General features: G+C 42.3%; 1 protein-coding gene and 1 long non-coding RNA gene across 4 annotated transcripts in view; one reads left to right on the top strand and one right to left on the bottom strand.

The window, feature by feature from the left end:
- Nucleotides 1-7237, top strand: part of LOC147826347 (uncharacterized) — a 122700-nt gene extending 115463 nt beyond the window's left edge. Inside the window, exon 3 of the long non-coding RNA XR_015439138.1 lies at nucleotides 7062-7237. This is a non-coding gene — a long non-coding RNA (uncharacterized LOC147826347). The remainder of the gene's footprint in view (nucleotides 1-7061) is intronic.
- Nucleotides 1-10812, bottom strand: part of Aldh1l1 (aldehyde dehydrogenase 1 family member L1) — a 66634-nt gene extending 55822 nt beyond the window's left edge. For all 3 annotated transcript variants that reach the window (XR_002398070.2, XM_004854159.4, XM_087181327.1), the window contains exons 1-6: nucleotides 10666-10812; nucleotides 8508-8742; nucleotides 7237-7402; nucleotides 5102-5203; nucleotides 4286-4375; nucleotides 3185-3322 (exon numbers count right to left, since the gene is read on the bottom strand). Coding sequence is in view for 2 of the 3 variants with exons in the window: in XM_004854159.4 (XP_004854216.1) it covers nucleotides 3185-3322; nucleotides 4286-4375; nucleotides 5102-5203; nucleotides 7237-7402; nucleotides 8508-8742; nucleotides 10666-10792 (858 nt within the window). In the remaining variant the exon portion in view is untranslated. The remainder of the gene's footprint in view (nucleotides 1-3184; nucleotides 3323-4285; nucleotides 4376-5101; nucleotides 5204-7236; nucleotides 7403-8507; nucleotides 8743-10665) is intronic.
- Nucleotides 10813-21363: the final 10551 nt, after the last annotated feature.

The raw sequence follows: 21363 nt of genomic DNA, 5'->3' as shown, positions 1-21363 counted from the left end.
CCAAGATTCAACAAATGTAATCATATCAAATTAAGTTTCTCCACAGAAAAAGAAACCACCAACAGAGTAAAGAGACAACCTACAGAATAGGAAAAAAATGTTCCCAACTATTCCTCAGACAGAGGACTAATATCTAAAACATATAAAGAACTAAAAAAAATTATTTCCCCAAAATAAAAGATCCAATCAAAAAAGGGGCAAGTGAAATGAAAAGACATTTCTCAGAAGATGTAAAATTGGCCAATAAATCCATGGGAAAATGTTCAACATCACTGGCCATTAGAGAAATGCAAATTAAAACAACACTGAGATTTCGTCTTGCCTCAGAAAGAATAGCTATCATCAAGAAATCAAATAATAACAAGTACTGGTGAGGCTGAGGTGAAAAAGGAGCCCTTCTACATTATTAGTATGAATGTAAACTAGTATAACCATTATGGAAATTTTTCAAAAAACTAAAAATATAAATTCCATTCAGCTCATTCCATTCCCTTCTAGATATCCTTCTAAAAGAGTTAAAGATATCATATAGTGATATATGCATACCCATGTTTTGTAGCAGCACAATTCATAATAGCCAAATCTTGGAAGCCACATGTATGTCCATCAACAGATGAATGGATAAAGTAAATGTGGTATTTACACACAATAGAGTATGTCTCTGCCATAAAAAAAGGATAAACTTGAGTCATTTGCAGAAAAATGAGACCATAATGTTAAGTGAAATAAATTATACACACAAGCTTAACTATAACATGGTTTCTGTTATATGAGAAACCCAAAATACAAATAAAGAGCAAAATAAAGGATAGATAATTGAAGTACAGTGGACCCTAGAGTTATAACCAGCTTGACATATGAACAACTTGGGTTATAATAAGAATTTTAGTTTTAACTATGACCCAAGTCTTGAGTTATGACCTGAAAGCCAGCTGCTTGATGGTCTCACATATAGATTTAACCCTTCAAGAGTTCTGGAAGAAACAATACAGCATACTTTCCTGTGTGGGGTTAATTGTGAAATCCTGGGGCAATGTCTCTCTAAGGACACTGAGATCTGCCTTTCTACAGGAAAGACTTTGAAGGCTGTGTAGAGGAGCCTGAGCCTTCAATTGACCAACCTGAGTTAAAACCAGTCCTTGGGAATGAATTGAGTTTGTAAGTCCAGGGTCCACTGTAAAGAGATAGATCTTTCTCAAATGGGAAGGGGATCAAGAGAGTAAGGGGAGAAGGGAAGGGAAGAAAAAAGAATTAAGATGTGTTATGTTCATATACCTACTCCTCAAAAGGAGTGTAATCATTATGTACTGCAAATGTGTACTAATAAAAAGTAAATAAATAAAAAGACACTCCAAGCACTACACCAGCCCCTACTGGCACCCTCCAGGAGCACCTATAGCATCTTGGCCTACAGTCATGGTAAGTGGTGATCCTAGTCTCACTGGCTATTCCAAAGGTGTGTCCTTCAGACTGTCTTTGTGTATTGACATTATGTTATTTTAATGTACCTTCAAGCATCCCTCAGGTGAAGAGTTGGCTTTTAATATAGGTGTACCTCTAAGATAAAAATGCCAATATAAATATTCTAGATACTAAGCTTTGTTACCTTTGAGATATGAACTATCTTACTGTTATCTAAACCAAACTACGTGTTTACACTATCTAGACCCAGTCACTGTGAAGATCTTTGTATCTACAAAATAGAGGCCAAATCCCAGATGCTAAACCCTGTAATGAGTTTTAATGGCAAAATGTTCATGTAAAAACAGAGAAACTATTTAGTTGCTTCCTTGGCTATTATTATAATTAAATTAATAAGTCAGATGTCTCATAAACAAAATAGAAAAGTCTACATATTCTTGAATTTCACCTGTTATACTTGGGTAAAAATCTCAGGACATATAGGTTAATATACCCTAATCATGTGCTTTAATGCCCCTTTACAAGACCCCAGAGGCAAGCAAACCCAGGGACAGCTGATGTAGAGATGTGGGGGTATAACTGGCAGATGCAACCCTTGATCCAGAGCCTTCCCTGGGACCAGATGAAGCCTAGACTGGTCTTGAACCTGAGTCTTTGCTTAGCTTTCCCCTCTGTCTAGACTTATTGTCTTCACTGTCTGACATGCTTTTCTGAGAGCATTCCCTCACTAAATCACTGGCATGAGAATTCCTGTCTCAGATGCTGCTTCTAGAGAACTTGACATCAGACAGTTATTCTTTTGATACACTGTATTTATCCATCATGAATACCTAGAACACCCAGGCACTGTAAATCAGACATCAGTGGCAGACTTGAATCCTCTGGTAGCTGAGTGCAGCAGGGTAAATAACAAGAGTTAGCCAGCGTCAGTCCCCAGGACACTCCACACTGTATATGGCCAACAGCAAAACATCCAGTGGGGCTGCCTAACTCTGTAAAATACTGCCTGTTGTCCATCTTTCTCTACTGCCAGCAGAAATGATGGTGTGAGAAAAACTAATGAGTATCAACAGTATGCTGTCACAGCCAAGCAGTGGGCCTTGGAGCTAGAATATTAGGGTCTGATTCACAGCTCTACTACCAAGGAGCTCAGATGACATTGGGCAAGTTATTTAAATCTCTGTATTTCACTTTTCTTCTCTGTAAAGTGGGTACAATATTTGTACCTATTTCATAGTGTTTTGGGGAAGATTTAATTTAATACATATTAATTACCTTAAATGGTGCATAGATATATGCTTCATATAAATTAGCTGTCATTCTGATCTGCAGAGTCTGGTACTACCAATCAGGGTATGTTATGTGCCCAATATGGATCCAAGGGCTCTACCTATGCCAAAGCACTACGGCATCCCTGTTCAAAGAGAAGCAAACTGAGGCCCAGGAGTTTAACGACTATTTCTTACAGCCTTAAATAAAGCGCCTAAGTCAGGGCTTCCAAGAAGGCTTTCCCCTGGTTATAGGCTGTGTGTCCCCAGACAGGAACCCAGCTTTGTGTGGGGCATGGGGCCCCACTTCAGGCAGCCTGTGCTGACCCAGCAGCCAGGGGCTGGCATGGGTGTTCCCTCTTGGGTTTCAATTCTTCCTGATTTTACCAGAGTAGCTTGGAGTCTTCCTGTGGGGCCTAAGCCCAAGGCCAGGAATGTTGGTGGCCTTGAGTCTATATAAAGTGTGTGGAAGTGACCCACAGCAGTGCTGTTACCATTCTGTCATCATTTCCGAAGAGGATAAGTCCTGCTTTGGTGACCATGCCTGGCCGATGGGCACCTGGGATGAGCAAATCTTCTCCTTCTGGCACAAGGTCTGATGTGTTCAGCGTCGAGTTGAAAAATGTCAGCTTCTAACAAGAGGAAGAAAACCACGAGATGGTGAATGAGAAGAGGCCCCTGCTGCCAGCTGCCCAGGCAGGGCCATGCAGGGCTGAGAAGATAAAGAGGTTGCTGGGGGCAGCTGTGATCTGAAAGCCACACAAGACTGAGTGATCCTTAACACTTTGCCTCTCCTCAGAGCACAAACAAGACCTGAAGGAGGTGAGATGGGCTTTGGGAAGGCTTGATAGTAGGGCTACTTCCATATGTGTTCTTAAGACCCTTGGCCATGGCTGTAGCCTCAGGCCCCAGATGTACAGATATCAGAGGAAAGTACACTCCAAATGCATATTTGGAGGTCACTAGCTATAAGGGAGATCACCAAGTACTGGTCACTGTGGTTGAGAGATGCATTTGCCAATGCAGAGCATTCTGCATTGCTGAGGGCAGCAAACAGACTCCTGGACACAATCTAGGTAGTTAGCTAGGGGTCAGGAGTTTGGACAGTCTGGGATTGTGTGGAAGATGGGGTGCCCTTGAGGTTTCAACAAGGACCCTTGCACATGGTCTGCTACCCCTTGATGCCTCTATAGAGCCCAGGAACCTCAAGGGTCCCCATCTTCATCATGTGGCCTGACACTGCTCAGTCTCTGGTCCTGAGTATGCTGCCCCTTCCCCGGCTGGGGCTGAGTCCAAGTCAGATCTATGCAAGGCCCTGGGTAGGACTCAAAATACCTTACAACCAATACAAGATACACCTGGACTCCAGTGTTGCAGCAGGCACCTGGAGGCCTCAGATAATGTCAGAAATCTACCCTTTGGCTGTTAGATTGTAGACAAGTCTTAGTCCTGGGAAGAAGCTGAGGGGTTGGGGGGTATATAGGTAGAGATGGCATATGGGCAATAGCTAAGAAATTCAAACATAGTTGACAGTTGTCTATCTAGTGGGGCACACGAGTGCAGGCCAGCTGAATTTCAGCAATGTATGAACACACCTGTCCACAAGCCTCTGTCCAGGCACCTGGCACCTTGTCATTCCCACGGATCCAATTGTGAATAGCCTCAGCTGGCTGGTCCCAGTTGATCTGTAGAGACCAGGATATGTGTGCTCAGCTAGTTTCTCCACAGCCTGCTCCCCCTATGACCTCTGGACAGTGGACCAAGCACTAGTAAGCAGACCTGAGCTTTTTCCTGGACAGTGGACTGAGTCTCTGAGCTAGTGGCCCTGGTTCTGGATGTTCTCTGATCCTCAGTCTCTCACAGGTTGAACAGACTGCAAAACAGCTTTGGGAAAAGACTGCTCTATTATTGTCAAATAGCTAATGTCTGATACAGAGTCCCCATGACAGTGTCCTCAGGATTGTCCCATAGGGCCTGACTATAGCTTCTTCTCATGTATGGGGCCCATGTAGACCTCCATATGGTGCCCCACAATCCTGAAGTACAGACACAGCCCACAGGCCTCCCTCCAAGGTTCCCTTTCTTACTCTTGCTCAAAGAAACAAACTGTCTCTCAAATCTCATCTTGGAGATTATAGTACTATGGCTGATATTTCATCTTCTCCTTCCTTGGGGGCTTTCTCTGCCCTAAAGAGAACCAATCAGGTACTCAGAAGGATCCCTGTTACCTGTACTTCCTGTTGTCACTGACCTCCTCCTTCAGCTGCTTTGCTCTTGCAACCCAGCTAGACTGCTGTTTCTTCTAGCCTTAAATAATTACAACCTGTCTGACTTGGGATGAACCCTGGCTTCAGCAGTCTGTCTCTGCAGACCCAGCTCAGGCTTGGGGTGAGTGGAGTTCTGACACTCACCTTGGCTGTTTCCTTCTTCTGAATTCCCTCATAGGTGGCTCCTTCTTCAGGCTGAGGGAGTCTAGGGGCTTTGCCCTCTGAGATGAGCCTGACAGCCTCCACCTGTGGAGACTTCGATGGTTAGACCTGTAGAAGTGGGGACCTCTTTCCCTTCCAGCCCTGCCTGGGACACAGCAGGCTTCCGTGAACCACGTGTCACATGAAAAAGTGGAGTTATTGCAAATCTAACCTGCTCTGCGCATCGGACATAAACCCACCACCTCTAACATGCATGGTTTTCTACCATATAGAAGATTTTTTTCTGAGATATTAGAAGGTTAAACTATAAAGCCCTATAGAGAATAACACACACACACACAAGCGCGCGCGCGCGTGTTTTCATGTAGCTGTCTAAAATCTCCTCTATCTTTTTAGGAGAATAGACCCTGAATCCCAAGGTGGGTTTGAAAGTGCACGTTTAGAGCTCTGAGAGGAAGAAGTTTCTCTGTGAAAGGGAAAAGGAAAATGGTCAGGGGAGGAATCAGGGAAGGGAGAGCCAAGAAGCCTGGGCTCACTGTGAGAGAAGAGACATAGAGGTGCCAAGACTGGGAAAGAATTGGGATATCTGAAATCCCTAAAGCAAGGCTGCCCAATGGAACGTTCTAGAGTGACAGACATATTCTATGTTTGTATGGTTCAATATGGTGGTCAGGAACCATTCATAGTTACTGGGACTTGAAATGCAGCCACTGAGACTAATAAAGTGAAGTTGTGTGTGTGTGTGTGTGTGTGGTGCTGGGGATAGAAACTCACTGAGGAAAGTGCTCTACAATTTAAAAATTATAATTAATTTTAATTAATTGAAATTGCTGTATGTGTGTGACAAGTGGCTGCTCTATTGGACAGTACATCTCAATGGGTATTTGAGTTGTTTGCTGTGGGATGTGCAAGTAATACCCTTCTCTTTCTCTCATGCTAAATGTCCAGCAAGTCTACTTTGCTCACTACTCTTTCCAGCAGGTCATTCCATGGGGGAAAATACCCAGAGGCATCTAATTTAATATAACTAAAATGTAAAAGGCAGATGGTGTGAAAAAAATGTTGAGGAGCAAGGGGACAGCTATCATCTGGCTTTCAGTGACATTTGTACATAACTGCCACACTTGCTTATTGCCATGTGCAAATGTGCTCCTCCTGGAAACTTCTCATACTGGAAGCCTGGAATATTGTCTGCCTCTGGCCATTATCAGCCAGCCTACCCTTCTGGCTTAAACAATAGCACCCTGTACAGACACACAACCTCTAGAGCTTCCTCTACCACTGCAGTGTCAGGTCCCTGGGGCCAGCCTGCCTGTCATATCAAGTACAACTCCCCAACATCAATCATCCTTGTCTTTCCAAAGACCTGCTTCTGTGCCTCTGGAAACAGAACTTGTCCTGTTGTGAACACCGTAGACTACAAGACCATAGGACTACAATTGTGCTGACCTTCCTTTCCCAATTAGCAAAATACATGTGACTGAAGCAGGTGATCAAGGACTCCATCACCTTGGCCAGTGATTGGGTCAGTATAACCCACACAACTCCAAGTCAGCCAATAAAATTCTTCCCTGACTGTTCATTCATGAATTCTAGGGTGGGGATGGGTGTGTAAGTGGGGCGTTCCCTTTTCTAGGAACCAAGAATTGGAAGCTTTAAGGTACCTGTAACTATCTTTCCTCTCATTTGGGACAGCCAATCTGAGGATAAAACTAATTAAACAGAAAAGCTGAATCAAAGTGTGAAGAAAGAGCAATAGAAACCTGGAGATGTATCTTAAAATTTTGGATTCATCCATGCTTGACACCATTCTGCCATTATTATTATCTATTAAGTGGGCCAAAATCGTCCCCTTCCTGGCAAAAAACTTTTTGAACTGCCAGTTGTTAGCAAGAGTTCCTCCTAATTCAATACATTGTTTGTCCTAATCTTGTTTCTTCAGAACTCTGAAGTAAAAGCTCCCTTTCTGCAGAATCCAGGATTCCTGGCCAGCTGAGAACAAGTGACTGCTTATAAGGAAGGCAAGCAGAGGTAAGAGAGAATGTTTGGGAATGGAGAAGCCTGGTGGGCAGGGCTATTGGGGGAAAGGGCAGGCACGGCCGGCTCCTAGCCCTTACCATCCCTTTGATGCCTTCGGGGAAGAGGAAGCGGTTGTACAAAGTGCTGACGGTATCATCTGGTAGCACCTCACATTCCTTCTGAAGCAGAAGGTCCCCAGTGTCCAGACCATCATCAGCCCAGAAGACAGTAAAGCCCCCTTTCTTATCTCCATGAATGAGTGTCCTAGAAGCACAAGAGTGAAACCCTGAGTCCCAGAGGTAGGACCACCAAAAAGGAAGCCCTAGGTGAAGCCCCATGGCCTCTATCCCCTTCCAGCAGGTCCCCTTCTGCTTCCAAGGATAGCTTATGCCTGTTCCACAGGAAGGGCAAGGTGAAGGGAAACAACATTTATTAATACCAACTATGTGCCAGATACCATACTAAAAGCTCTTGATGCTTCATGTAACTTACTCTTTATGAGACAGGAATAACAAGCATGGTATGCTCATTTTATAAATAAGGAAATGGGGCTCAGAGAAGTGAAGTAATGTCACCAAAGATAGGGGAGCCTGGTTTCCAACCAGACTAGAGGAGCTATAAATCCAAAAAGAGAATTTTGCAGCTCAAATGGCTTGCCTTCCTTACCACCCAGCTGACATATCAGCTCATTTACTGTCTCCTTCCCCTTTCTCATTATTTCAAACTGCCTTATTAGGTGATCCTTCACTCCATCTTTTGTATGTGTGCGCATGTGAGTGCCCACTCTCTTGCGCGTGCACTTGTGTATGTGATTGAGGATTGAACCCAAGGCCTTTGCCCTGAAATACATCCCCAGGCCTTTTGCAAAAAATTTAAATTTTGAGATGGAGTCTTGCTAAGTTGCCCAGGCAGGATTCAAACTTGAGATCCTCCTGCCTCAGCCTCCCAAAGTGCTGGGATTTCAGGCACGCACCATCATGCCCAGCTTTTACTCCATCTTTAACTCTTTCTGTGCAGAGTGCTGCTGAGAGTAACACAGTAGGTGGAGGCTGGCTCAGGACTCTGGGCAGCCAACTGGGTTGGTGCTCAATCTCTGTAGCCTTCTAGGTGCTCTTGTACCAGCTCCTAGCCATTTCTGTTCCAGCTGCAGGGACACAAATAGTGCTCACTTATGCCTATACATAAGCATGTATAGCTTGTACAGCACTCTCTCTCTTAACATTCCACCAATCTGTGTTAAGAATGACATCTGACACGCAAGACAGGCACTTTCCTGAGAGCCAGCTTCAGGTTAAAGGAGGATGACAATTCAGGCAGATGGAGGAGGGTTGTAGGGAGATGAGCCCCCAGTGTTTTTGCCCCATCTCACCAGTTGATGGCTGAAGCTCCCCGGTGCCTGGGGAGCAGAGATGGGTGGTAGATGATGGAGCCATGTCTAGGAGCATCAATGACCTCCATGGGGATGAACTGGCTGCAGAATGGCAAGACGTTGAGCTCGGCACCCAAAGCCTGGTATTTGGCCACCACATCAGGCAGAGCTTGTCCTCGTGCCCGCCATCGTGGGAACTTGAACACTGGCACTCCATCCTTCTTAGCCTCCAGGCCTGTAAGATAGCAGGTGAGAAATCAGGCCTTCTCGGCTACCTACCCACACACGAGCACCTCTGGCTGCCCAGCAAAGTGACTCCTGGACCTTCTTTTTATGCCTGCCTTCCAGCTGCCCCACTGCTGCCCAGCCAAACTCCATCCAGCCACAGAGTGGCCAGGCAGAGTGACTTTTGGACTTCCCTGCCTAGACACTGTCTTCTCCTGATCACCAGCACCTCTGTGTGTCTTCTTTTTCCAGATCCTGCTAGACTTGACAGCCAGCTCTTCAGCTACCCCTCTTTTGAGGCTTCTGTATGCCTGGCACTAAGTGACTATCTCTCCACTCTTCCATAGCTGTCTGGGACGTAGCCCTGGGACTTTGAAAATTGGATTTCTGCTTGATCAGCTCTTCCCTGCCAAGAGGAAGACTGAAGGGCTGGAGGAAAGAAAGAATATGGGGAGAAGGGAGGGAAGAGGCTTAGTCCTTTCTGTGGGTTTCCTGTCCTCTGACCATCCCCTCAGCCTCAATTCTTCACCTCACGTGCAACAGCTTCTTCCCAGAGTAGCAGCTGAGTTGTTTTTCTGGTATCTGCAGATACAGCATCAGTGCACATACATGCCCAGATGTCTGCACCTCATAGCCCAGGCTCGGCCTGCAGGGCTCCTTCTCTTTCCCAAGGTGAGCACTGAATCCTCACAGGTCTGATTTTATCCCCCACGCTCCCCAGTTTTGCAGTTGCAGATGCTTCTTCTAGTCTCAGCCTCAGAGGTGGCAGCTGCTTCTGACAACCACTAACCTCTTCCCCCAATACTTCGGGTTTTTCTTTGGCTTTCCATTCTTCAATACCTAATGAACACTTCTTTGCACTCAATTCTCTGTGAGAACATGTGGTGTCATATCTGGCCCCTGTCTAGTCTAACCGTCTTCTCTGGTCTTCCTCTCTGCCATTGTTTCTGAGCATCCAGTGGTGAGATGTGATGTAAGCAGATTAGAGTGTACTTCCCAAAGGGGTCCCACTGTGGCCAATGAAATACTTCTGCAAGATACTTCCTCATCAGAGATGAGGGTCAAATAGTAGCCTCAACCAGCTGGGACTGGGTCTGGGAGCTGGAACTAGTGTCATTGGTCATCTAGAGTCAGGGTATGTGTCTCACTGTGGTAGGGTCGGCCCAGGCTGGCATCAGCAGTGCTGAAATTGAATCCAAGGCTGCAGTTGCTGGTCTGGGGAGGCTCACTATTCCTTATGAGACAGGGCCACTGTTCCTGGCCAGTCTCATAAGCCACCTCTCCTAAACATGGTCTTCTGTCCTGAAGCCCTACCCTATCTGCCACTATCAGGCCTGAAAAGGACCAAGGAATATCTCTGGAAAATCTGTTCATCTGCACTGAGACCTTGGCTTCCTTTTTGGCTGAGGTTCTCAGCTCAAAGGCAGTAATGCTGGCTTGTGAGTCTCAAAAGATGTTCCTCCTAGAACCAGGGGGACCAGCATCACCCAGGAACTTGTGAGAAATAAAAATTCTCAGAGTTCACCCCTAATCTCTGAGTCAAGATGCTTCCAGAGTGGTCTGAGCACTCTGAGTCTTAACAGTTCCCCCTCCACACCCCTGTGATGGTAATGTGGTACATGTCTATCTTTGACAATGCTGAACCCAGGTGACCATGCCCCGGGAGCCCTTCCAGAGCCCAGGCACTGGGTCAGAGAATCTCAGAATGGGACTTCAGACCATGCTGGGATTCTCCGTGGCCCTTCCTTAGGACATAAACTCCACCTCACAATCAGATGGGCTGAGTATCTCCACTTTATTCCAGAAGAGCCTGGCAGTCAATTTGTATGGGTGCAGAATTCAGGGTGGCCAGCTTAAAGATGCTTCCCAGCCTTGGCTCCACATGAAATCCTCAAGACTTCTTCACCCACATACCCTTGAACCACTCACTCACCTAGGGGGTCAGCCTTCCCATCCTTGTCTGGGATGGTGAACACGCCCACTATCTCATGACCCTCCTTCCTTAGGTGACAGTAAACTTCCTGACCAAACAGGCTTTGTCCAATCACAGCAATCTTCATGGCAGCAGAGAGAGTCTCACAGGTACCTGGGGAAGGAATCAGGCCCCAAGGTTAGACAAGGCTCATAGACCTCAAGGAAGCCAGAACTTGTTCAAGAAAAGGCAGCTCACAGTACCTGTCTGGCTCTGCCCTGGATCTGTGGGTAGGAGGCTGCTGCAGGGAGACTGCCACTGTGAAAGAGAATGGAGAAAACTGCACACTTAGCCCACAGGGTCTGTACATGTGGAATCTAAGACTCTGCAACAGGAGAATCAGACAGTGATTGTAGCATTAGGGAATTTCTTCTTGAATCCCTCCAAATTGGCATGTATTTGAGCATATTTTTATAAATAATCAGTTTTGTGACCTTGGTCAAATGACATCAAATCTATTTCTTCATTTGTTAAGGAGAAAGATGCCATGTTCCTTTAATGGCTTCCAGTCTGAAAATTAAACTTATTCCTAAGCCAGGGAGCCACAAAAGGGGCAAAAGGGAACCTCAGCCTAAAGCCTCAGTAGCCAAGGGTGCCTAGTGGAAAGGGGGTGGGAGTGCTGCTGGGATAGGCTAAGGAGGAGGAGGACATGTGGAGGGGAGCATAGCTAGGTGATGCAAATTTCTCCAAAGTTTGTTCCTTCCTTTACCTTATTCATATCTGAAAATCCTAAACTATTGGTTATTTAAATTCTTTAAACTGTCCATTTACCAAAATGTATATATTTTGGGGAAAACTTTATTGACAAAGAGCATACTTCATAATATAGAAAATAGTGCAAATCATAGGTCTGCAGACTAGTGAATTTCCAAGGATGTTTTAGGAGTTCTGTGTCAGGAAGTATACAAATGTAACCTATATTTCACATCACAGCTCTTCTAGTCTTTTGTCTATTTTGGCTGCGGGGGTGCTCTTTTTTATTTGCAGGGGTTTTTTTTTGGAGGGGGGTTGTTTTGTTTTTAAATAAACTAGAAGACTATGAGTCCTTTTGCCAGATACACGTATGGAAAACATCTTCTCCAATTCCGTATTTTGTCATTTGATGAAAAAACTTCCTAAAATTTATTTAGTTTCTTTTTTTTAATCAAAACTTTAGTTTCATGGGTATTGGTTCTTGTATTCCATTTAAGAAATCTCTGTCTACTCCAAGTTCATGATGATGTTCTTTTTGTGTTCTAAAATCTTTGTTGTATTGCTTTTCACATTTAGATGTATAATCCTCTGGAAGAGACTTCTATGTATATGCAGAAGTTCAGAAATATTTTCTCCATATGGATATCAAATTAACCAAAGCACTAACCAAATTTGGTTAACCAAATTAACCCAGCACTAGTAACTGAAAAGGGTTTCCTTTCTCCACCAAAAAGAATCCCATATGTACTATCTCTGGTCCTGTATTCTATTCCTTTGCCCAACTTGGCTATCTTTGTATTTACTATCACTCAAAAATTTTTGCTATAGTGGTAAAGACATATAAAAGTTGTCATTTAAATAATTTGAAGGGTACGATTCAGTGGCATTATTTATATACAAAGTGATGTGCAAACATCACTATCTAGTTTTTAAATTTTCTTATGACCTCAAACAGAAACTCTTCATAAAGCAAAAACTCCCCATTTTCCACCACTATTACCTACCTGGGAACCTCTAATGTATTTTCTGGTTCTATAAATTTGTATATTATATACCTCATGTAAGAATCATACAATATTGGTCCTTTATCTAACTTATTGCACTTAACATGTTTTGGGGTTCATGTGAATCAGAGTTCCATTGATTTTTGTAAAGGAATTTTATTCCTTTAAATATAAGGAACTATATTCCTTATATTGAAGTGTGTGTGTGCACACACATGTGTTGCACACATCCTTTCATCTGTTGACAGTTATTGGGCTTTTCCCACTTTTTGGCTATTGTGAATAATGCTGCAACAGATACAACAGACACTGACATGAAAGTATCTGTTTGGGTCCCTTTTGTCAGTTCTTTTGGGAATATATATATATATATATATATATATATATATATAGTTGTAAAACTGTTGGGTAATACGGTTACTCCATCTGTAGCTTTCACAGCAGTTGTACCATTGTGCATTCCCACAAGCAACATGGCAATTTTTCTATTTTCTCCACATCCCCTCAATACTCCTCCCCATTTTCTTTTATTATACCCAAACTGCTTGGCATGAATATAGTGGTATTTCACTGTGGTTTAGATGTTCATTTTCCTACTAACTTCAACATCTTTTCACGCGCTTTTTGCCCAGTTTTGTACCTTTTTTGGAGAAATATTTATTTATCTATTCAAGTCTTTGACTTTTTTTGGTGCAGATACCAGCATTGAATCCAAGGGCACTCTACCACAGAGCTATCTCTCCAGTCCTTTTCATTTTTTATTTTGAGACAAGGTCTCCTGGAATTGTCCAGGCTGACCTCAGTCTTATGAATAGCTGGATTATAGGTGTGCACCATCACACTTGTTTTTTTTCCCATTCCTGTTGGTGCTAGGGGTTGAACCCAGAGCCTCACACATGCTAACACTGAGCTACAATCTCAGCCCTTCATTTTTAAAACATTGAGTTATATTTTTGTTACTAGCATAGAAATGAAAGTGGTTTTGTACATCAGCTCTGTATTAATCACTGACTTAATTCACATATAAATTTTATTCTCTTGTCAATTTTTGTGACTTCCTAAGTATACAATCATGTCCTAACAGTAGTTTTAATCCTATCTTTCCAATCCTGATGCCTTGTATTTCTTTTGTCAGTGGAACCCCCACAATGTTGCACACAGATGATGATAGTAGATCCTGTCTCATTTCTGACCTCAGGAGAAAACTAGTGTTACAATATTTGCCCATGTTTTTAAATAGATTAGCATAATATGAAAGTTGCCTTCTACTCCTGGCTTGCTAGTCATTAAAAAGACTTGACTTTTATCAAATGTTCTTTTTATATCTCATGAAATTTTCAACTTGTTTTATCTTATTGTAGTGAATTACCTTTTACTCAATTCAAAACAAACACAGTTTAAAGAGACAAAACCAACACTGTAACTTTAGTCAGATATGGCAGAGATGCTGGCATTATAGGATGGAGAATTTAAAACAAGTATGATGAATACACTAAGGGCTTTAATGGAATAAGTGGGCAACATGCAAGAATAGGTGGGGCCACATAAGCAGAAAAATAAGGAATTTGTTCTAAGAATTTAAAAAAAACCCCTATAATGAATGTGAACAATGTCTTTGATAGGTTTATCGATAGACTGGACACAACTGAAGAAATGAGTAAGCTGGAATAAATATCAATAGAAAGTTTCCAAACTGAAGGATAGAGAAAATTGAATGAAAAAGAAGAGAATATCCAAAGTTGTAAGTGTAGTCTCTTGGTCAGCTCAGGCTGCTATAACAAAATACTACAGTCTGGATGTCTTAAACAACAGATAATTATATTGGTCACAGTTCGGGGGGTTCGGCAGTCTAAGATGAGAGTGCCCACAGATTCGACATCTGGTCAGGCTCACTTCCTGGTGTGTGGACTGTTGCCTGACTTCTCGCTATTTCTTTATGTGGTCTTTCCTTTGGGGTTTTCATAAGCCAGAACTTTCTCTCTCTCACTTCCCTTCTTAAATGGCCATGAGTCCCATCATGGGGACCCCACCCTCAATGACCTATTTTAATCCTGAATGTCTCCCAAAGCTCCACCTTCAAATACCCTTGCATTACGGGTTAAAATTTCAACAAAATTGAGAGGGATCGGGGGCGGGGGGTGTTCAGCACATAACATGCACATGATTCAGTTTTAATTTTTTTCTAAGCATTTAAAAATTATAGAAGGAATGATCAAAAATATAGTGAATGCTTAAATTTAAAAACTTTCTTACAGTAGAAGGCACATTGCCTTTATTGCCCCTAAAAATATTATCTCTCATTTCACTTCAAACACATGATACCAGTGTTCTTGGTACTTTCCAAAGCAGTTCTGGAAGTTCTCTTCTGTGAGTTTCTTTTGCGAGTGAGGTGTGATAAGATGAATGCTGCTGCTGAGTGACACCCAACAGAAAGGCAGGTTTGTAAAAGCATTCTGGTATGTCCTAATCCACCTTATTTGGATCCTAACCCACCTTATCCAGTAAATCCTTACCAGATTTGACACTGTGTGACTTCTGGCTCTTTCCTAAAGTCAAAATGACCATGAAAGGTAAATGATTTGAATTAATTCAGGACATCAAGACAGCAAGACAATTCAACTAAAGACATTCACAAAGGAAGACTTTCAAACTGCTCCACAAGTAGAAAGAACAATGAGATATATATGTTTAAAGCTGGGGAGAATGTTTTGAGGGGGATTCATGGCAATGTTTCTTTTACTGTAATACATATATATATATACATATATTTATTTATTTTTAATTTATTTGTACCAGGGATCGAACTTGGGTCCTTGTGCTTGCGCAGCAGGCGGTGAAACCACTGAGCTAAATCCCCAGCCCTATATTTTTAATTTTAATCATTCACTGTATTTTTTGATCATACTTCATATATTTGCCTAGGTACACAGAGGAGCAGGTACCCAGAATACAGTGTCCAAAGGGGTTTTGGACCAGTTCCAGAACCATAATTCCTGTGCCCTGCAAGGTGTCTTTGTGCCTCAGTTTTCCTTGAGAAATTTTGTTGGTGGTATTAGTGGTGTCCACAACACTGGCAGTTTTTGGAGTGTCAACCCTGCCAGGCATATAGTGCCAGGCACTTTGCCTGTTTGATGTTATAGTTTGGATTTTAAATGTGCTTTAAAAGCTTGTATCTTGAAAGCTTGCTTCCCAATGTATTTGTGTTTAGAGGTGGGCCTGAACACAAGTTGGTTGGAGTTGGTTGGACCATGAGGGTTCTGACCTCATGAATGGATTGATCTTATTTATGGATCCCTAGCTGAATGGGTCTGTGAGGATAGACAGTTATAAAACCAAGCTCACTGTTTCCTGGCTGCCATCAGGCGAGCAGCTTTCTCCCACCACCTGCTCCCCACCATGACATTCAGCTTGGACACGGGCCTGAAATAATGGAACAAGCTGGCCATGGATTGAACCCTCAAGCCTCAAGCCAAAATAAACCTCTCTTCCTTTAAGTTGATTTTTCTCAGGCATTATGTCACAGTGATTGAAAGCTGACTGATACACCTAATTTCATTACATTTTTCAGCCTCTGCAGAATGAGGAGCTGCTATTGGGCTGTGTGTCAGAAGACACATTTTTCAGGGGTGGGAGTGTTGATCTAGGGGTTTCCACACTGACTTGGAGCTCTAATACCTTTGAGATGGGGTTCTCCAGAGGGCAGGTCAGGGATTTGTGGCACTTGTGTGTACAGTGGATGTGGAATGGCAAGCCTGTCTAATCTTGAGAGCATCCAGACTGCTGACTCTTGCCATCTTTCCTCCTGCTGGTCCCGGGGATATCTGACTGCTCATTCCTGTTGAGAACTCGGAGCTACTGAAGGGCTCATACCTATGTCAGGCCTCTCTCAGAGGGACTGCCTCTTGCCACTGCTCTACAGAAGGAGAAAACATCACTGTGGAAAGATCAAAGTCCTTCCATGATACAGTTAGGGAACTCAGCTTCATGGTCAAGTGACTTCTAAGCCACTCTGCACCCATGTGACTTTTCTGCCTCCCAGTACACTCTGGTCCCAGGTCCCTTATGCTGTTGGGAACTTCTGGCCAGCAGCACCTAGCAGACCAATGACAATGGCAACTAAGCAAGCTCAGGTTGCACACAAGGTTTGCATTTCTCCCCTGCAGGTAGCTCAGAGTCTTGTCTCTCCAGAAGCACTTGCAGTCATTTGTTGCAGAGACCCTAATAGGTCTCTAACAGAAGCACTTTTCCTTGGCCACAATTATATTAGGCATTATAAGCAATACAGAGATTAAAGTGTACAAAAAGTTTCTATGCAGGTATTATGCTATTTTATTTAAGGAAATTAAGCATCTGCAGATTTTACTATCTGAGGGGGATCCTGGAACCAACCCCTATTGAATACTGAGGGAAGGCTGTATTGCACATGCCAGGGATGTTTCATGACTCCAAGCCTTTTCCCCCTTTGTTCTCTCTGCCAGGAATGCTGTGGTTTGCCCTTGTTGAGATCATACATGTTGATATTAGGGATACGGTCAAATATCCTTTCTTCTGTAGTACCTTCCCTGAGGTCCTAAGCCAGATTTAATCATGCTTTCTCTTCCATATCTTCAGTAAATTTTTATACCTCTATACCGAGCATAAATGAAATGGTATCTTTAAACATCTATCTTGTACAATCAGGCTGGGGGTGCTGTCATTTTGTATCAAGAGGAAGGGACAGAGGTGAAAGGACAGTCTTAAACTCAGCATTCAGATGAAAATGCTCAAGTAAATAGGGACTACTCAGTGAGTGCAGGAGTTGCATGGTGCTCCTGTTCAATATCCCAAAGGGTGGTATTTCACACAGCTTACAAAAGAAAAGTCAGCATATCTCAAGTATTCAATTAAAAATAACTGTGAAAGTATAAAAAGGTTAAGTTATTGAAAGTAGAACCACAGGTGACTATGTTCTATGTAAAAATGTCCTCCAAACACACAGCGGAATTAGGTGCTCTTTGGGGAAACTCCTGCTTCAAACCACTTTCACACGTTAGTCCAACACAGCAATGTATATGAGAACATCTACTTTGAAAGAACAGGCTTTTGCATGATGTTTCTAATGTATGCTGCAAAGTCAGTAGTGTCTTAGGTAAATAAAAATTTTAAATTTAAATTAGAAAATGCTTTTGATGCAGGTATTTTACTTTCCTAAACATCAGGCTTTTTACTCTGGCTGTACTAGCTAATATTCTCCAAAACTCTGGACTAGTTGCCAACACATAGTGATTTATTATGAAGCAAACAAGAGAACCTGTAGTATGGGGGTGTTTTCTTCATAGAAAATAGGAACAATGAGATTTGTTTTCCTTTATAAATATTCTTGCAGTTGATAGATTTATCTCAAAATTGCCTTTGGCCCTGTACAATTTTTATGAACTATGCAAATAATTAAAATGAACTTTAAAAACAAATAGCAGTAGTTGCAACCAAAAGATCTGTCACAGGAACTAGGTGGCTGGAATGCCACCCAGAAGACTGGACATTCCAGATGTCCCCACCTTAAAGCCACCAAGCAATACGTAGCACGTGAACAGTGCTTCTGAAACTGGTCAGGACACAAAGCTGGTCAGGGTTATGAAGATGGAAGTGGGCATTCTGGTTAGCATTACAAGTTAGTGGCTAAAGCCAACTTACAGTGGTAGCATCTGATCCATCCTCATGTATACAGCAATGTGGTCTACTCAGATATGTCCAAGGGCTTCTGGCAGTCTTTGGGCATAGGGAGTTTTAATGATCTCAGAAAGAGACAGTTCAAAGCTAACCTAAATTCCTAGTTTTCTTTTGGAGAGACACAAACAGATATTGACATGAGTGTTGGGGATTAACGCACTGGCCCCCTTCCTGGGGGTCACAACTTATAGAGTAGCCTAATCACCTTTCTTTTTACCCCTAGAGCAGTGGTAGCACATCCATAACAGGCTCTCTAAAAGGTTCGCCATCACTGCCCTAGAGCCTTGTGCCCTAGTGCCAAGGGAACTGGGTCTGACAAAGCAGGGAAGCAACATGACATGCAGAGTCTGGGAAGCAATTGCCCATGACTATAAAACTGCAGACAGAGAAGGAGCACTTGTGCCATGAATCCCTCTTAAAACACTCCCTCTCCCTTCAAGTACATTTATCTCATCATTTTTGCCATCTTCTGAAGCAGCTCTGGAAGTCCTCTTTTATGCGGGCCTTTAGGACTAAAGTGTATGCCACCATACCCAGACAAGTCTCTTTTTTTTTTTTGGTACCGGAGATCAAACTCAGAACCTTGTGCTTTCAAGGCAGGTGCCAGAACCACTCAGCTAAATCCCCGGCCCAAGACTCTATTTTTGATGTATAACATTTAGGAGAACTTTTTCAAACCAAGGGAACAAGTGAATTCATTCATATGTATTCCATACCCTGTGGTCCAGAGCCCTCACCACTCACTGGTTAAAATTGGCTTCAGTGGGAGTTAATTTACTCCACAGCCACATTTATTATCCAATCCCTTTGGCAGCATCTTGGTGAAGCTAGTAGTCAAGTTGCTTCCAGAAACTGAGGGCAGAGCTAGAAGCCATGGGCATATAAGGGACTAGCTTAAGTAGGCAAAAGTGTACCAGCAGCTTTTGCACCTGGAAATGGGTGAGGTCCAGAGATCCTGAGGCTGTGTGTTCCTTGTGTTAGGTGTAGCCAATACTATCTGGCTGGTCTTTTTTGTGAATTGTGTTTTTGTTTTATACATGTGGTTCTTTTCTTGAATATTATTAAAGGTGCTTAGTAAAACATTCTAGTCTGCTCTCTTATCTGAATGATTCACTAAAGGTTTCCCAGGAACACAGTTCTGTTTATCTCAGTCCTTCATTTACTGGACCTCAGCCATCTGAGATTGAAGTACTTTTTAAAAATAATTGTAGAATATAATAATAATAATAATAATAATAATAAAAGCAAAAAAAATAATAAAAGCACCTTACAATATTTCTCACAGCCAAAAATTATTATAAGTTCTTTTAGCATCAACTTCTCTAATTGTCATGCCAACCAAGGATCTTGGTCCTATATTTTCTTTTTTTATGTGTGGTGCTGGAGATGAAACCCAGGACCTTCTATACTCAAGGCAAGTCTCTCACATCCACTCACCTGTTAATGCACTATTGGAACCCTTTTAGCCAGACACCTTACCACTTTCACAAAAATTAAGTCAAAATGGATCGCAGACATAATCATAAAATACAAAACTATAAAACTTGTTTAAGATCACAGAGATCTAGATCACTTTGTGTTGACAATGGCTTTTTAAATATATCACTAAAAGACCCATGAAAACAGCATTGATAAGCTAGACTGCATTAAAATTAAAATGTTCTGTTCTGCAAAGGATCCTGGCAAGAGACTAAAATAAGAAGCTATAGACTAGAAGAAAATATTAATAAAAAATGTATTTATGAAAGGACAACCTACTCATAAAATATAGTGATAGAAATTTTAAAATCCAATTAAAATAAGCTAAAGACATTAGCAGACAAATCAGCAAAGATATATAGATGACAAGTTAAAAATCACATCTTTAGAAAAATACAAATTAAAACAAAAGTAAAATACCACTACACATCTATAAGAATAGCCAAAATCCAGAACACTAACAACACCAATTGTTGCTGTGGATGTGGACCAATAGGAATTCTCATTCATGGGGTCGGGAAAATGGTGCAGCTACTTTGGAAGACACTTTGGCAGGTTGCAACACTAACCATATTTTTATTGTAAGACCCAGCAAACACTCTCTTGGTATTTACTCAAATCAGTAGAAAATTAAGGGCTACAAAAAAACACACATACACATGTTGGGAAGAAATTTATTTATAATTGCCAAAACTTGGAAGCAACCAAGATGTCCCTCAAGTGGGTGAATGGATAAACTGCAGACAATAGAATATAGTTTAGTACTAAAAAGAAATGAGCTATTAAGTCATGAAAGACATAAAGGAAACTAAATGCAAAATGCTAAGTGAAAGGAGCCAATTTAAAAAGGCTATATACTATGATTACATTTATATGGCATTCTGCAAGAGACTACACTGGGAGACAGTAAAAAATAACATTGGTTGCCAAGGGTTGAGGGGAAAGATGAACAGATGGAACACAGAGGATTTTTAGGACAGTCGCACTGTTCTTTATGATATAATAGTGGATACATGTCTTCATACATTTGCCCAAACCTGTACAGTATACAATATCAACTACTATAAATTTGGACTTTAAGTCTGTATTGATACTGGCTCATCTAGTGTAGCAAATGCTCTAGCTAACATGAGATATTAACAAGAGAGGGAAGTGTGGAAAGACATACCAAATATATGGGAATTCTGTATTGTTTTCCTGTAAACCTAAAACTCCTCTAAAAAATAGTCTATTAATTTAAAGGAATAAATCTAGTTCTATAGCTTACATCTTATTCCAAAATATAATTCATCTGTGTTAAAAATACTTTAAGATCAAATATAAGAAGCTAGGGCGGAGAAGCTGAGCTGGTCCCGGCACCTGGAAGGAAACTCCCCTGCCACCATCCCACATTCCTAGGGCGGAGAAGGTGAGCCAGTCCCAGCACCCAGAAGGAAGCTGCCCCACGGCCATCCCAAGCTCCTAGGACAGAGAAGCTGAGCTGCACAGGTGCCAGAAGCATATCCCCCACCCCAAGGAAATGAGAAGACACTTAAACAAGCCTCAAAAACAGACTTTCGGATCACCTAGAGCAACCCCAAAGGGAAACAAGATGGAACAATCTGATACTCAACCACCTGGACTCTCTGCACTGGCAACAAAAGTGGATCTGGAAAAAATGAAATCAGTAATAATTACTCAGATAACAGCAAAGACTGTGCTGATGGTGCAAGACATGATTAATTAATCTAGAGAGGACACAGATAAAAAAAAAATAGAAGATCTGAGGAACATG

The sequence above is a fragment of the Heterocephalus glaber genome, unplaced genomic scaffold (genome assembly GCF_053883595.1).
Source record: "Heterocephalus glaber isolate CG9 unplaced genomic scaffold, H.glaber_assembly_v1.0 deba00001472, whole genome shotgun sequence".
In the NCBI taxonomy this organism is placed as follows: Eukaryota; Metazoa; Chordata; class Mammalia; order Rodentia; family Bathyergidae; genus Heterocephalus; species Heterocephalus glaber.
Note: the sequence above shows the minus strand (reverse complement) of the source record. Positions and strands in the feature narration are given on the sequence as shown.